The sequence below is a fragment of the Mytilus edulis genome, chromosome 6 (genome assembly GCF_963676685.1).
Source record: "Mytilus edulis chromosome 6, xbMytEdul2.2, whole genome shotgun sequence".
In the NCBI taxonomy this organism is placed as follows: Eukaryota; Metazoa; Mollusca; class Bivalvia; order Mytilida; family Mytilidae; genus Mytilus; species Mytilus edulis.
In genome coordinates, this window is record NC_092349.1 from 84,380,544 (window position 1) to 84,395,934 (window position 15,391).

General features: G+C 32.5%; 1 protein-coding gene and 1 long non-coding RNA gene across 2 annotated transcripts; both read left to right on the forward strand.

Moving 5' to 3' along the window:
- Positions 1-678: 678 nt before the first annotated feature.
- LOC139528705 (integrase/recombinase xerD homolog) lies at positions 679-2,803 on the forward strand (the record flags this gene model as incomplete). Its single annotated transcript, XM_071324830.1, has 1 exon — positions 679-2,803. A coding segment is annotated over one exon (927 nt), but the record flags the coding sequence as incomplete, so codon positions are not given.
- A 2,351-nt stretch (positions 2,804-5,154) lies between these two features.
- On the forward strand, positions 5,155-9,716 carry LOC139528706 (uncharacterized). Its single transcript, XR_011665666.1, has 3 exons — positions 5,155-5,345; positions 8,455-8,631; positions 9,367-9,716. It is a non-coding gene; the product is annotated as an uncharacterized lncRNA (long non-coding RNA).
- Positions 9,717-15,391: the final 5,675 nt, after the last annotated feature.

Consider the following 15,391-nt stretch of genomic DNA (forward strand, 5'->3'; position numbering starts at 1 on the left):
GTAAATTGGATTCGGAATACTGGATGTGGTATATGCAGTCCACATCGGTTCAACTCGAAGGCCAAGCCCCTAATCAAGCCTCAAATAGTCGTGCTTTATACACAAACCAAAGAGCTACTACATCAAGATGTTACAGTTTTAATTTCGACGGTGTGTGTAACAAGCCTAATTGTATTTACAACCATTCTTGCTTGCGTTGTGGGCTGCATCATCCAATTATAAGTTGTTATAAGCAAAACCAGTTTCAAGGCCAAGTGTCAAATCAAACTAGGACTGAACCTAGATTCAATGGTCCAAGATTTACTAGACCAAGGTCTAATTTTGGCCAGATTCATGGGTCGGATTACACATTTTACAAGACATAACATTTTTGAAACTCATTCCTATACTTTTAGCACTTTGTATATGGGCTCCTCTTTTGAAAAACAGTAAGATTTTGTTTCGAACAGACAACATCGCGTTGGTTGATATACTAAACAAGAGAACATCGAAATCAAAACGGGTAATGTCAATAATTCGACCATTCGTGTTGCGTTCCATGAGTTACAACAATCAGTTTAAGGCAAAACATATTGTAGGTGCCAAAAATAACATAGCTGACGCTCTCTCTCGTTTTCAGTTAGAAAAGTTCAAAAGGTTAGCACCATTGGCGGAGGATACACCAGAAATAATCCCTAAGGAGTTCATAGACCTGATCTCCAAGGTGAAATTGACCGACTAATTGTATCAGCAGTTGCACCGAATACGTCGAAGGTTTATCAACAAGCGTTACGGTCATTTAAAGAATTTAGGACCTTGTTCCAATTTGAAGATCTTTGGCCTATTCCATTACACCACATAACTAACTATATTGCCTATATGTCATTCACTGGAACTGCGGCCTCAACTGTTAAATCATATATCTCTGGGTTGAGTTTTTTCAGTAAGATTAACAACTATACAGATTGCTTTAATACTTTTGTTGTCAGAAAGCTCCTCGAGGGAATGAAGCGTTCTCAAAATCGACCAAAGGAAGTAAGGTTACCCATAACACTTGATTTATTGTTAAAAATTAATAACGTTCTACCTGCTGTTTGTCATAACGATTTTGAAACTAAACTCTTCCAAGCTTCGTTTTCCTTGGCCTTTTTTGGTTTCCTACGTGTTGGCGAACTAACCGCTGATCATAAACACGCCTCAACCCAATCCCATGCAATTGAATATAACGACATTAAAATAAATCTATCTAGTATTGAAATCCGCTTACGTTCATCTAAGACTGACCAGTGCTGTACTGGAACTACAATTGTTATTGATGTTAGGCCAGGTGATGTTTGTGCCGTTTTCGCTTTACGTAATTACTTAAAAGTAAGACCAAATGTAGCTGGTCAATTGTTTTGTCATTTTGATGGAACTCCTGTCACTAGATACCAATTTTCCGGAGTCCTTAAAAGGTCACTGAATGTTTTGGGTTTAAGTCAAGGAAAGTATAGTTCTCATTCATTCAGGATAGGTGCTGCCACAAGCGCTGCCATGAACGGATTACCTGATTCTGAAATTCAGGCTATGGGTAGGTGGAAGTCTGATGCATTTCGTTCATATATTCGAATACAACAATGTCTATAACTGTTAGATTTATTTTTAATTTTGTTTAATGAACTTGCAATCACTTTAGTGGGACTAACCGCTATTTAAGAATTGCAGGTTCACCAATTACAATTTGGATTGTTGGTTCCTCCTTAGTGAAAAAGGCATTTGTTCAAGCTAGAAGAAGACCAGGTGGCATTAATCTTGGCCTAGATCACATTGGTGTTTGGCTGTGGTGGTTAGGTAAAAGCGGAATGCGGCTTAAGGATCTACTAAATAGGATCAACCTAATGCTTAGATACAAAGAACCCCCGAACTATCTAGTTATACACATTGGGGGAAATGACTTAGGAGAAATTAAGACAGGAGTGTTACGTTATAGATTAAAACATTATGTAAATAACATTACAGAACTTTTACTAAATACAACATTGGTATGGTCACAAATTTTGCCAAGACTCACTTGGCGTTATTCCGCTAATATTGATGCAATGGATAGATCCAGGCAGCGAATAAACAGCTCTCTAGCAAGTTATATCATTCGCCACGGGGGACATTACATACGATACCCAGATATATCTCCTAATTCTACATTTATATGTCAAGATGGTGTACATCTGACTGATATTGGTAATTACATTTTTATAAATACAATTCAAGGCGCTTTAGAGGCTTTCCTTGTCTACTCACCACACACTTTTCCCGAATGTAAATCATGAACTTTTAAGATATTCATTTGAATTCAGTTTTTATTAGATATGTATAGCTCTTTTATATCTTATATAATTATTGTATTTGGCCCACAGCTTTTACGCAGCTCTATCCGCTTGGAATGGCGGTTGATACGTCAGTCATTTATGACTGCCTTGGTCAATTTGGCACATTTCGCTGCGTTTACTTTAGATATGCGTCATTTTGTCGCATATTTCAATTAGCATCCAAAACATTTGATATTGGGGGTCTCTGTATCCCAGGACCCACCACACAAAAAATAATGAATCTCTGTATCCCAGGATTCATTTTATTTTATTTTATTGGATGCTTCATTTATTGTAAATATTTAGTTATCTATCTAGTTAGTTATCTAGTTATCTTTTGTAGTCTGCCAATATGAAAGGTGACTACGTTCATTTAATTATCTATCTGTTTGCTATATATATATCTTAACTGTTTATCTAGTTATATGTGTTTATAATTTTGTAGTTTGTAATAAAGCTGTGGCCAAATACTGCCAAAACTGTGTTTCTTGTATTTGCGCATCAATAATAATTCATTTTATATAATCATTTATTTATCAGACACGAATCATTGAGTGGTTGTCCTTTTTTTAAACTTTCAGTATAATATACAATGATAGTATTCTAATTAATTTTGGATTTACGAGAACTAAGTTTATAATTATGTTTAAGTTTGTTTGTGTTTTAATTTCTCGCTAAGTAATTGCATGTTCGACTTTATGCTATCTTTCACGCAGTGGTCATGCACTATCGTTTCATATTCTCAGATGAATTTTAATGAAATAATAGTAACTATGTCTTGTTTTGTCTTTTTATTGATTTTGATTGTAACTATAATTATTATTTATTATTGTGTGCTATCCACAATAAGGTAGAAATTACTTTATGCATTAACAGTACAAATTATATAAAAGATATGGGTAAGATAGAACTTTTCCGTGTTAGTGTTCACCTGTCGACCTTCAAACAGTTGTTCTAGAGTGTATTCCACCTTAATAAGGCATAACATTTAACGCACACATTCTGACCCGACGTGATTGTGTAGTCTTAGTACCTGCTAGATTGGTAATCTTAGTATGCCCCTCGACAAGTAAGTAATTATAGAAGGAAATATCAGCCTTCTTTGATTAACTGGTATAAAATATAATGGTTATACAAGATTTCATGTTGGACGGAAAAAAGAAATGTGGTTTATTTCTGTTATAGGCAGTATACGTTTAGTTAATGGGAAGTGTTCATCGGAGGGACGATTAGAGATTTATCACGACAACCTATGGGGAACTGTATGTGACGATTATTTTAATTGTGCTGCTGCAATGGTAGCTTGTCGTCAACTTGGCTACAGGTAAAACATATATATGTACGCTTATCAGATACATACAGGCAATCACTAAGAACAATTTACATAAAAATGACAAATAAGAAATAATTGGGAAATCAATAATTACACACTTATATACATGTGTAACTACTTACAGTAGTAAACATGTCCACCATTTCTCCGCCAAAAACTTTCGACCGCCTTCCATCGTCTTTTGTGGTAGAATATTTTCATATAAGACATAGCTCAATCGTTCTTTTACCAGATATTTCAAATCATAATTGTACTGGTATGACTATTATTCATAACTCAGGACAATTATATACTACTTATTGATAAGTGAAAAGAAAAGTTGGCCCTTCATAATTTCTCTGTATGTATAATCAAGCAGATTGATAATATTTAAAGCGGTTGTTTTAACTTTCATGTTTGCTTTATATCTATGTTCAATTGTGATGTGTTTGAATATGACTGAATGTAGTTTGTCATTCCGGGAGACGCTGACACTGTCGATGCAACAGATCCCACTTCTTTTGCTATTATTTCAATTCTCTCAGTGTTTGTTTGTTGTCTTGATCATTAATCCTTAATCGATTAATGAGATCTTAAAATTGGTTAACTAAAAAAATTATGAGACATATAGTGGTTTGCATCTTTCGACCTTAATGGTAGATAACAGTATTATTATTTCAAAATGTGTGTCCTTTTTGACCAAGTCATTAGAGCCATGGGACAGAATTAATGCGACGACTTTTACAAAACGGAAAAATGGTAACCTTAATGGCTAGTTTCAAGGTACATTGTATATTATCTTTCAGTTTTGGTTTTAATTGCAGTCTATCATCTAAGATTTTTATAGTTGAATTGTATATTCTCCTTGATTATTTCTTATATTAATTTTAAGTAGATACCAAACTGAAAAGAATCTTATTTTTGCAATACAAAAGGTAAAAAGGCAAACAAAAGTATCAAAATACTGTAAAATATTTCTGCGGTAGAAAAATCTTTAGTTTTTAGATATATTCAAAGTTTTGAGAGCCGTTGGTTTCTGATAACAGCATTTTGTAAGACTGTGCTAATTGTTATATAGAAAACATATAGAAAATATTGTGAACACTAGTTAATGAAATAAGCATATTTTTGAATACCTCTCGATCTGTTGAACCTTTCTGTATTGACGTGATGACTGCAACACTGTAAGAATTAGCCTTCATACTCCATTTGATCAATCTGCATATATACTACAGATAATGCTGTTTTGTGCATACTAATTGTATGAAAGGTTTTCGATAAGTTAATATATTTATATTATTCTGTTTAAAAGATCATCACATCTGTAATTCACGACGTATCAGAAATTATAACTTTTAAATTAAAAATATGCTTATTTCACATCCGCGCATAAAAAAGACAGGCCTATAACATTACAGAAAGAAACAAAAGTGGATATATGTTTTTTTGCACTTCGAAAGTCTTCTCTTATCTTACTAAAATAATACACGATTTTTTTTAATCTGTAACCAGTATAGGATTATCCTTGGGAAACACTGTATACGGAAGTCAGGGTCATGGTACGATTTGGCTGGACGACGTTAAGTGCAGTGGATCGGAGAGTAGCATAGCAGGATGTACCCATAATAGATGGGGAACTAATGACTGTACTCACCCTGAAGATGTAGGAGTTCGTTGCTTTAACATTAATAGGTTCGAAGACAGCTGTGGTAAGAAACATAAGTTAACCTTAATAGGAAGGTTTAGTGGAAGCTTTTCTCGTCACTTAGCGTCCGTCATCTGTCGTCGTCGTCGTTGTTTTCATTTATTATTACATTTTTCCTCTAAGACAACTTAGCAGATGACCACAACTTTGCCACAGCCATCAAACGTGATTTATGATTATACTTGCTATTCGACTCAGACACGTCAGAGGTCATTAATAAATAGAACATGGTTGTAAAATGCAAGTAGTGAGAATTTATTTTTTATATAAACATTGAGTACACTTTACCAAAATGTGGATGTTACCTTGCTTCTGGCGTAAATATAATAATAGTATGGGTCAACGTGCTATTATTCAAGGTACAGGTAATGCAAAATTGCACATATTTAAACTTAAGAATGGAAATGGGGAAGATGTCAAACAACCCGACCAAAGAGCAGATAGCAGCCGAAGCTCACGGAAAATAACCCAAACAGTAATTGTTTTCATTATAGAATGTTAAGGTTGAAAAATAGATTAAAATCAAAACAAATTGTTTTGGTTTTTGTGTAAAAAGTCTAAATAATTAATTAAATCATCGTTTATTTTAATTTAAAAGGAACAGTCTTACACAATAATTGTCAATCTGTTTCATACTTGATAGTTTTTAATTAGAAGAACTACGGTGACCTATAGTTATTATTTTCTTTGTAATGTTGGTCTTTTGTGGAGAGTGGTCTCATTGGCAATCATACCATATCTGCTTTTTTTTTTATATAGACCAATTTTGCACAGCTGTTTACAAAGATGGGTGTATACAGCAAATCTACTTAACAAAACGATTAGCAAGTCAAAATTATAAGAACCTTAAGTCACTACTAGTAATTGACTCATTTTATGAGTTATTGTCCTTGTTACACAGAGTTAAGCGTTGATGATGAAAATATCAAATAGATAGAAAGTTTCAACAGTAAATAAAATCAGACAATATAATACAAACTGTGAAGTGGCTGCATTTTTTAGTTCACACATTATACACGAGTTATTGCAATATATTGAATTTTTACTCATTTTGCATTTAGAAAGAAATAAGGATAAATAGACCGAAACTGAAAACGACAAGAAATGACATTACTTAATAAGATCTACAAACAAAATGAGGCGAAAGATAACATAGGACCTTCTTACTAAAAATACAACAATAATCAATATTATTATATGACTTTGTAAAGGTTTTATTGCGCTTTAATATTGATATATTTTTTAAACCAAAATTGGATATTAGGGACATTTACCCGCAGTGATATTACATCCAATACTCCCCGTAATGCATGTAAATCGTCCTTTAACACAAAAAGTTGCATTGTTCATGTCATAAAAGTAGACTTTGACATTGTAAAGAAAGAACAACTTAAAGATTTTGTGAACAAAGACTTGAAATATTGATTTCCCCAGCCCATAACCTGGAAGAACTGCAGGTTACTGATGAATTCAGTTGAAGAATATGCCAGAAAATTATTATAACGCGAGTTATCAAAACAAACACTGAAACCTGTATCCGAATGGATCAAAGCATTCAGTTTAAAAGCGTATTTAAAATACAAGTATACGATATATGATGTCATAAAAATGTAAAATCACAAAAATACTGAACTCAGAGGTAAATCAAATCGGAAAGTCCATAATCACATGGCAAAATCAAATGACAAAACATATCAAAAACGAATGGACAAGAACTATCATATTCCAAACCAGTTTCCTACTATTGCATTGAGACTGAGCTTGTGAATGTCTCAACATCTATGTGCATTATGTGGAATGTCTAACTAAAGATCGTGGAATTCATAGCAAACGAGGAATCCCACAAAACACCTATTTAATACTTGTTTCTTTGTAATTGTTTCCCGCGATTTTATCATAGGTAATTAAATGTCGCTTCAATATGGAATTCTGTTTGTACAGTATTAAAAAAAAAATAGACGAAGAAAACGTCTAGTCAGAGCATATCCGATATCTTCTGTGAAACGTTTATTCCAAAAAGTGTCGTATCAATTGGGAGATATATACTCCATTTGCAGGAGCAGCTGGAATGTATTGTACTGATTGTCTATTTGTTGTCGTCCTGAAGATGTTTAAAATCTTTTTTGTCCACAAACACGAAATAACCGAAATATTCGATCAACCGATACAGCTTAATCTTTCTTCTCAGGTTTCGCCTTTCATCATAAAATTGACAAATGTTGTATATCCCGTGAACATTATCATAGAAATGATGAAACTGTTAACAACAATCAAAACAATTTATAAAATGAGATTAACAAATAGGTCGACTTGAAATAGTCAGGAGAATCTTTACACGAGTTAATATCTTTTAAAAATCATTTCGACGTTTTGGGAATTATTCTTGAAAACTTGACAAAAAATTAAACATTACAAAACTTAGAACAAAAAATAAACTGTTGATATGTCAAGAGAGGCTGATACCAAAGGAATATTCAAACTCATATATTGATGTCGCTTACAAACTTCAAAAGACCGAAACAAGACACAGCACTTACAAACACAATTTTGAAAACTAATATTTGAGCAGGACGAAACCCTCCCCAATATATAAGACTTATAATCATATTATGTTGTCCGAGAGGTGGAACAGATCCTGATCCATATGTGGGACCCAGTAATGTTGCTCATTTTAGTACACATTCGGTGACAAGTCTTATTCGGTGATGGTATATTCGAGGAAAAGAGGATAGACATACGTCGTCATCTATGACACAAGATTTCAAACCAGGACTTTTTTGCTTTTCGTCTATTCTTAGTGTAAATATTGAAGACTTTAAAAGAAAACCTATGTAAAAAAAACCGTTTTGCACCAGATGCACATTTCGTCAACAAACTCATCTAAAGGTAAACGGCCAAAAAAGGAACAAAGAAAAATAAAAAAAGACTGCAAACGGAACTTTCTGTGTTTGAAGATACTTAGGATTTTTTTTATGTATCTCTTTGTGTCGTAGAGATGCTGTCTCATCGAGCATATCTCCTGTTCTCTTTTACAATTAATAAATTGATCTGCAGATGGTTTGTTTAGGAAGCAGCGAATATTCAGGTATACATTTCAAATTGTATTTTTCTAGCACCAATCAGTGGTGGTTGGAGTCTATGGTCAGTATGGAGTACATGTACAATTACATGTGGAGGGGGTCTTCAACGAAGATCACGTGATTGCAATAACCCCAGTCCTGGTTATGGCGCAAGCTACTGTGTTGGAGTATCAGTTGATTATCAAGTCTGTAATCGCGAATGTTGTATTGGTAAGTTTGGCTTTTACCAGGTTTATCATGTGAGATGATTTTGTGTGTATTATTAATGACCTGACCAGAAAAGAAAAAAATATGTTTTATATACTCTAAATGTTATTATTGATACAACATATACATAACGTTTATATTTGCAATTATCTAATAATCTGCCTACTGTTTGCCTAGTTCAACACACACGCATACAACAGACACATGTGATAAAATACCATTATTTGACCGTATCATGTTATGATTTACTCGTAGTAATATTGCAACAAATTACATCTGCAGTATACAAAGTATTCCAATTATATATCTTTGAAATGTATATATTTTTGACGACTGTTCTTACTTATGTCTAGAACATAAGTTAATTTGAGAGGTTTTGTTTTCGTTATTTTTATACTTACAGTTGTTAATATTTGTACTTACATTTTTTCACTAATTCGTATTAATGCAATTTGAAATTACTCGGACTTCTGAAAGCTTATATGTTTTGTGACTTTGTGTTGCTGTCTCATTGACGCAAACCAACATTGTATTTCCATTTTGATAAGGGATTTGTAATTCAAAACGGAAAGTCTCTAATCAAATGGCAAAATCAAACGCTCAAACATATCAAATGGATGGATAACATCTGTCATATTCCTGACTTGGTACAGGCATTTTCTTATGCAAAAAATGATGGATTAAACCTAAAAAGCAGCGAATATCTAAATATATTTTTATCATATTGTGACTACCTAGCACCAGTCAATGGTGGATGGAGTAACTGGTTAGAATGGTCTACCTGTTCAGCTACGTGTGGAGGTCTTCAACATAGATCACGGGATTGCAAAACTCCACTCCTTCGTGATGGCGGGAAATATTGTGAAGACGTATCATTTGACAATCGTGTCTGTAACAATGATTGTTGTATTGGTAAGTTTTGCTTACTTCAAGGCACAACACATTTTAAATATTATTAAAAGAAAATATTTATTTGTTTGACTTGAAAAATCATGAGTATGTATTGCAATTAGTTGCAAACTAACATTGTTTTTTTACAATCTGAATTTAAACATTAGATATATGTGTTGCATATTTACAATATTTTACAATTAACCGGAAAAACACTATAAATGTTTGTCTTATTTTAAAATATACAACGCCAAAAGACAAACAAAAACATTTGAACCTATCAATTCAATAATAAAAGCTATTACTGTAAGTGTTTTTGAATCAAATTTAACCTGTTATATATAATGTATCATATTATCATAATTGTTTTGTATTGTTTATAATTTAAAAAGCTTGTTTGCTTGTGCTTATACTAAGAGCAGCAATATATTTGAAAAGCTTGCATATTTGATATTTGTTACTTTTGAGACATGATTGTATGTGTGCTAAACATAGTTATTATTGCTCACATTGTATTCTTTTGACATTTAATTTTTGTTCCCTTTGTTTCAATGAAAAATTATATAAATATTAAATTAATTTATCTACATAACTTGCAACTGAACAATTAAATCGTTATATGTCTTTATAATCTTTTCTTAGTCACCAGAACATATCTAACTTTTGTATCTGCTATTGTCGTTTTCAGTATCTTTACAGCATATATTTGTAAATAATTGTTTTTGTATCTTGTTTTCATCGAATGAAATATACGAGAAAAGATATTTCTGGCATGATGAAACGTTTCACAGCCGACAAACCTGTCTTTCATAAAAATTGAGAAATAGACGATGAAGATGAAGACAGCACTAGATGGTAACACTAAATACCTCTTGATTCAGAACCAACATGTTATAAGCAGAGAAAGTGTTTGTGCGTTTGCTGAAATGGAGATAATGAATTACATTTTGACTAGTGGTTTCTGCAAAGAAGAAAACCAGTGGTATGAAATGATTGATTTTGTAGTTAAATATAACGGCTTTTCATATTTTATAATTTTAAAACAAGACATCATTGTAACAAATATTAATCACAGTGAAAGCAAACAAACAGTGCCCCGTTTTGAAAGAGAACACAAAATCACAATTTAGATATGATGTGAAGTCTATGGTACCATTTCATGTACCTAAATCAATAATTTGGTATAGACAATAGAAAGGAACAGAGAAAAGTGATGCATCAACAATTCTGACTAAATAGCGGAAAATCAGCCAACAGAAAGCTGTATGTATGTACGTTTAAAGCGCATAATATTAACAATATTCATAAAGACAAATAAATATTGATTTGTACTGAGCTCGAAAACAAAATAAAACTCTGCTTAGTTAACTTAACTCGTCACACTTGAACAATCAAATGAAAAACAAACAAGGGGTTAATAAATAAAAGAGTTATTTTGCATTATTCATCTGGATGATTTCTTTTATAATTACACTTTACCATATATTTTCAGAGAAGCAGATACTAGTTTCTTTACCTTTTAATAGATATGAATGAAATAATGGGAAAGTTTAAAATCAATATATCATGTATGACAAGAAATATTTACATTGTTATAACTGGTATTTCAAACCCCAAATAAAAATTCATTTTTAACACTTCCTATGTTTTATATTTAGGAGTTGTTCAGGGAATATAAGGTGTATAATTTTTTTTGGAGGTTTAAAGTCAAGTTGAAGAAGATGATACTAAGAAATCCCAATTTAGATAAGCGGAAAGCATCACGAGTTGCAAACCAGTGCGTACCTCATTTAGGGGTGATGATGAATTGCAGGCAGTTTTTCCTTTGGTTTCCTAGACCTGTATACATGATATAGTTGTCAGCAAATCTTGTACAAAGGAGTTGTGACAAAACCACCAGGAAGATGGCAAAGGAAAATGCCCCATGTGTTATTAATTATCAACAATGGTGAAGTAAGTTTTCATTTATTTAGTTATTCCTTTGAGTTTTTTTAAATTATTTGCTTCAACTCTGACAAATGAAAATATTACAATAATTTTAAAATTAATACTGAGCAGTTTGAAACCTACGAAAACCAATGTGATCTCAGATGCTACCAAAGGTTAAGAACTTCCTGTTCCTCCTATATCACCTGTTATTTATCTAAATATATATAAATCAAGTGACATGCTCAAATTATCTGAACATTGCAACAACTGCAACTGCTTAGATTGGCTTTTTAATTGTGTAGGATGTGTAAGTATTTATAAACCTACGATCAAATAACCTTTTAGATTGATGTTTTAAAAATATAGCTTATACATGGTATGAATGACTGTTTGTACTTATTTCAATAACAAAATTCACATCACTCACATTGTACCTCTCATTGATATATCACGTTAACTGTTGCTTAGGTTATCTCTTCTGTCAGAGAACAATGTCACAGAGAAGATAAATCCCTTAAAGTTATTTCACGTTAGGTGACACAAATGTTTATGTTCCTAAGTTATATTAGATTGTTCCTGATGTAAAGCAATCATTGATAAAATGTTGAGGAATAAGACTTAATAGTTGAACCATAAGAGATAAGAATATGGTAAAAAAAAAAATTAATATGCAATTGCCTCGTAACCAATTTGATTGGTTGTTATTGATAGGAGCAAGTAGGCTTGTCCAAGTATGCCTTTAAGGTCATAACTAAATTAGATCAGCAAGTAGAAGTGGTAAAGATCAAATAGACAGAAAAAGACCTAACTTGTGCTAGTTAGATTGGTATGCCATGTGCAGTTGTGTGCATGTCCATGTGTTGTTAGGTTACATCGGCATTGGACATATTTGTGAGAGAAGTTAACGTAGCATATTAATCTATTTTATCATATACTTAGCATTGATATGATAGCTTTTGCATATGTGTAATGAGCGGAAGTACACAAGCCATAATTTCCCACCCGGGCTGATAACCCACATCAGGTGCATCTCGTGCACAAAACCCATAATAGGTGCATCTCGTGCAAGTTACTTCCGGTGTTTCTGGTATCGATTGTTTACTTTTCCATTGTAACGTTATATATATTTTATGACGACGTCAAAATTTACGGGAACTTTTGTGGGGATAGTTTAGTACTTGCTAACAAATGCCATTGACAATTATGAATCATTTTATAGTACAACAAACATGGAGTAATAATGATCATAAAACTCTTCCAAATTTTCAATGTTTCAAAATGCCTCTATAGGAAATGTTACCATACATATATATGGAGGTAGTGATGCTGTTGTTGGACAATTATAGTATATTTGATTCATAATTTAACTTCTTTATAAAGTTTTTGACTGTTTTAGTTATTGCATTTGTTTATTTGACTTACATAAAACTATTGTCGGAAGTATATGATAAAGCGATTAATACATGGCCTTATATACATGACTCCGTCTCGGGCTGATATTGGGGTCTCGGGATGATACCCAGGCTGATATGGAAAAGGCCATGCATTAATCTCTATGTAATAAAAATTCATAATATCAAATAAAATTTGTAGATTTAGCTAACAAAGTCCTCATATTCGTATAAAGTAACATTCGTTTATAGTGGAAAATTGTTTTAACGTTAAATAAGCTAAAATTCAAAATTGCTTGTTAGTGCCTCTCTGTGATTAAAATAAGTTAATTTCCCAATCAATCTATAATGATGGGGAGATAAATAATTAGATTTTCATTCATAGTCTTTTTCAAAAATGATGAACGGTTCTTTATATTGGTATGAAATCCTTTCAAACGTTTCAAATTTATGAAATTATATTCGTCCATCAAAATTAATGTTTTTGATACACCAATAATAAAAACTAAAATATATTGAATTGATATAATTGAGAATGGAAATGGGGAATTTGCCAAAGAGACAACATCCCGACCATAGAAAAAAAACAACAGCAGAAGGTCACCAACAGGTCTTCAATGTAGCGAGAAATTCCCGCACCCGGAGGCGTCCTTCAGCTGGTCCCTAAACAAATATATACTAGTTCAGTGATAATGAACGCCATACTAATTTCCAAATTGTACACAAGAAACTAAAATTAAAATAATACAAGACTAACAAAGGACAGAGGCTCCTGACTTGGGACAGGCGCAAAAATGCGGCGGGGTTAAACATGTTTGTGAGATCTCGGCCCTCCCCCTATACCTCTAGCCAATGTAGAAAAGTAAACGCATAACAATACGCACATTAAAATTCAGTTCATGAGAAGTCCGAGTCTGATGTCAGAAGATGTAACCAAAGAAAATAAACAAAATGACAATAATACATAAATAACAACAGACTACTAGCAGTTAACTGACATGTCAGCTACAAACTTCAATTAAATTGACTGAAAGATTATGATTTCATCATATGAACATCAGGCACAATCCTTCCCGTTAGGGGTTTAGTATCATACCATCATAACATATATGAGAAGAACATAACCCGTGTCATGCCAACAACTGGTTTTTGAATAAATGTGTTTAGTTCCGATGCAAAGACCCTATAAGTGAATCAATATTAACGCCAAAATATGCAATCTGTAATGACCTGACAACAGTATCGTAACTATATCCCTTCTTAATAAGTCTATTCAAAGGTTTTGTTAGTTTTTGAGGTGAATACTGACACTTTTGTGCTTTATAAAGAATATTTCCATAAAAAATTGGATGTGAAATACATGAACGTATAAGAAGTCTGCATGTTGAGCTATATTTACGAATGATGTCTTTATACCGATGATAAAATTTAGTAAATGTTTTGACTAGTTTGTGATATCGAAAACCCTGGTGTAATAATTTTTCAGAAATACATAAATTTCTCTTGTTAAAACCTAAAACATTGTTACATACACGAGCGAATCGTACAAGTTGAGATATATAAACACCGTAAGATGGCGACAAGGGAACGTCACCATCTAAAAATGGATAATTACGATAGGAAATGAAAAATCATCTCTTTTATCATAAATTTTAGTATTCAGCTTTCCGTTAGTATTTCTTTAATATACATAATGAAGTCGTCATTATTGAGAGCCAAAATATCATCCAAATATCTAAAAGTATTATTTAATTTGTTTATCAGATGTTGTTTCGATGGGTCTTTGCTTATTTTTGTCATAAAGTGTAACTCATAGCAATACAAAAACAGGTCCGCAATAAGTGGTGCACAGTTAGTCCCCATTAGAATTCCGATAATCTGACGATATACGGAATCCCCAAAGCGAACAAATATGTTATCTAGTAAAAATTCTAGTGTTATCTAGTGATACATTTTGTAGTTATTCAAAATTATACCAGAAACCTAAGCTTAATTATAAAACAATGAACCTGTTAAAGGGAAACATAACTTTTTTCGAATCGGCACATAATACAAAGGAATGTCACTCTTGCATGCAAATGGCACATCAATATAATTAATTAACTGTGCATTCGTGCTCCACCTTCAATGATGATTCTAAATTATAAATATAACCAAAAGTTGTTAATCTATGGATAGTGAAGACTAATGAAAGCTAACCCACTGTAAACAATATTTCTCTGCACTTTTTTAAAACTTCCTCAGAAAAATGCTCGAGCCACTTGACTTTTATAGCTCATAATTAACGTTTTTACACAATATTTTAATAAATTAGTTAAGGATTATTCTCTTCTCAAAGTGTAAGACGCAATAAAAATCGTATGCTTGCATCATCTTACCCAAATACAGATTTAATTAAGTCCTGAACATTTCCATAATTGTTAAACAAATCACAAGTACATGTTAACAGTCAGGATTCTACTTTGTCAAAATTATCTCCCCATTTAGCCAGTTCATTTTCACAATCGTAGAAATTGAAGCCATTGTAAGGATGACGTACTGCCAATTTTGCT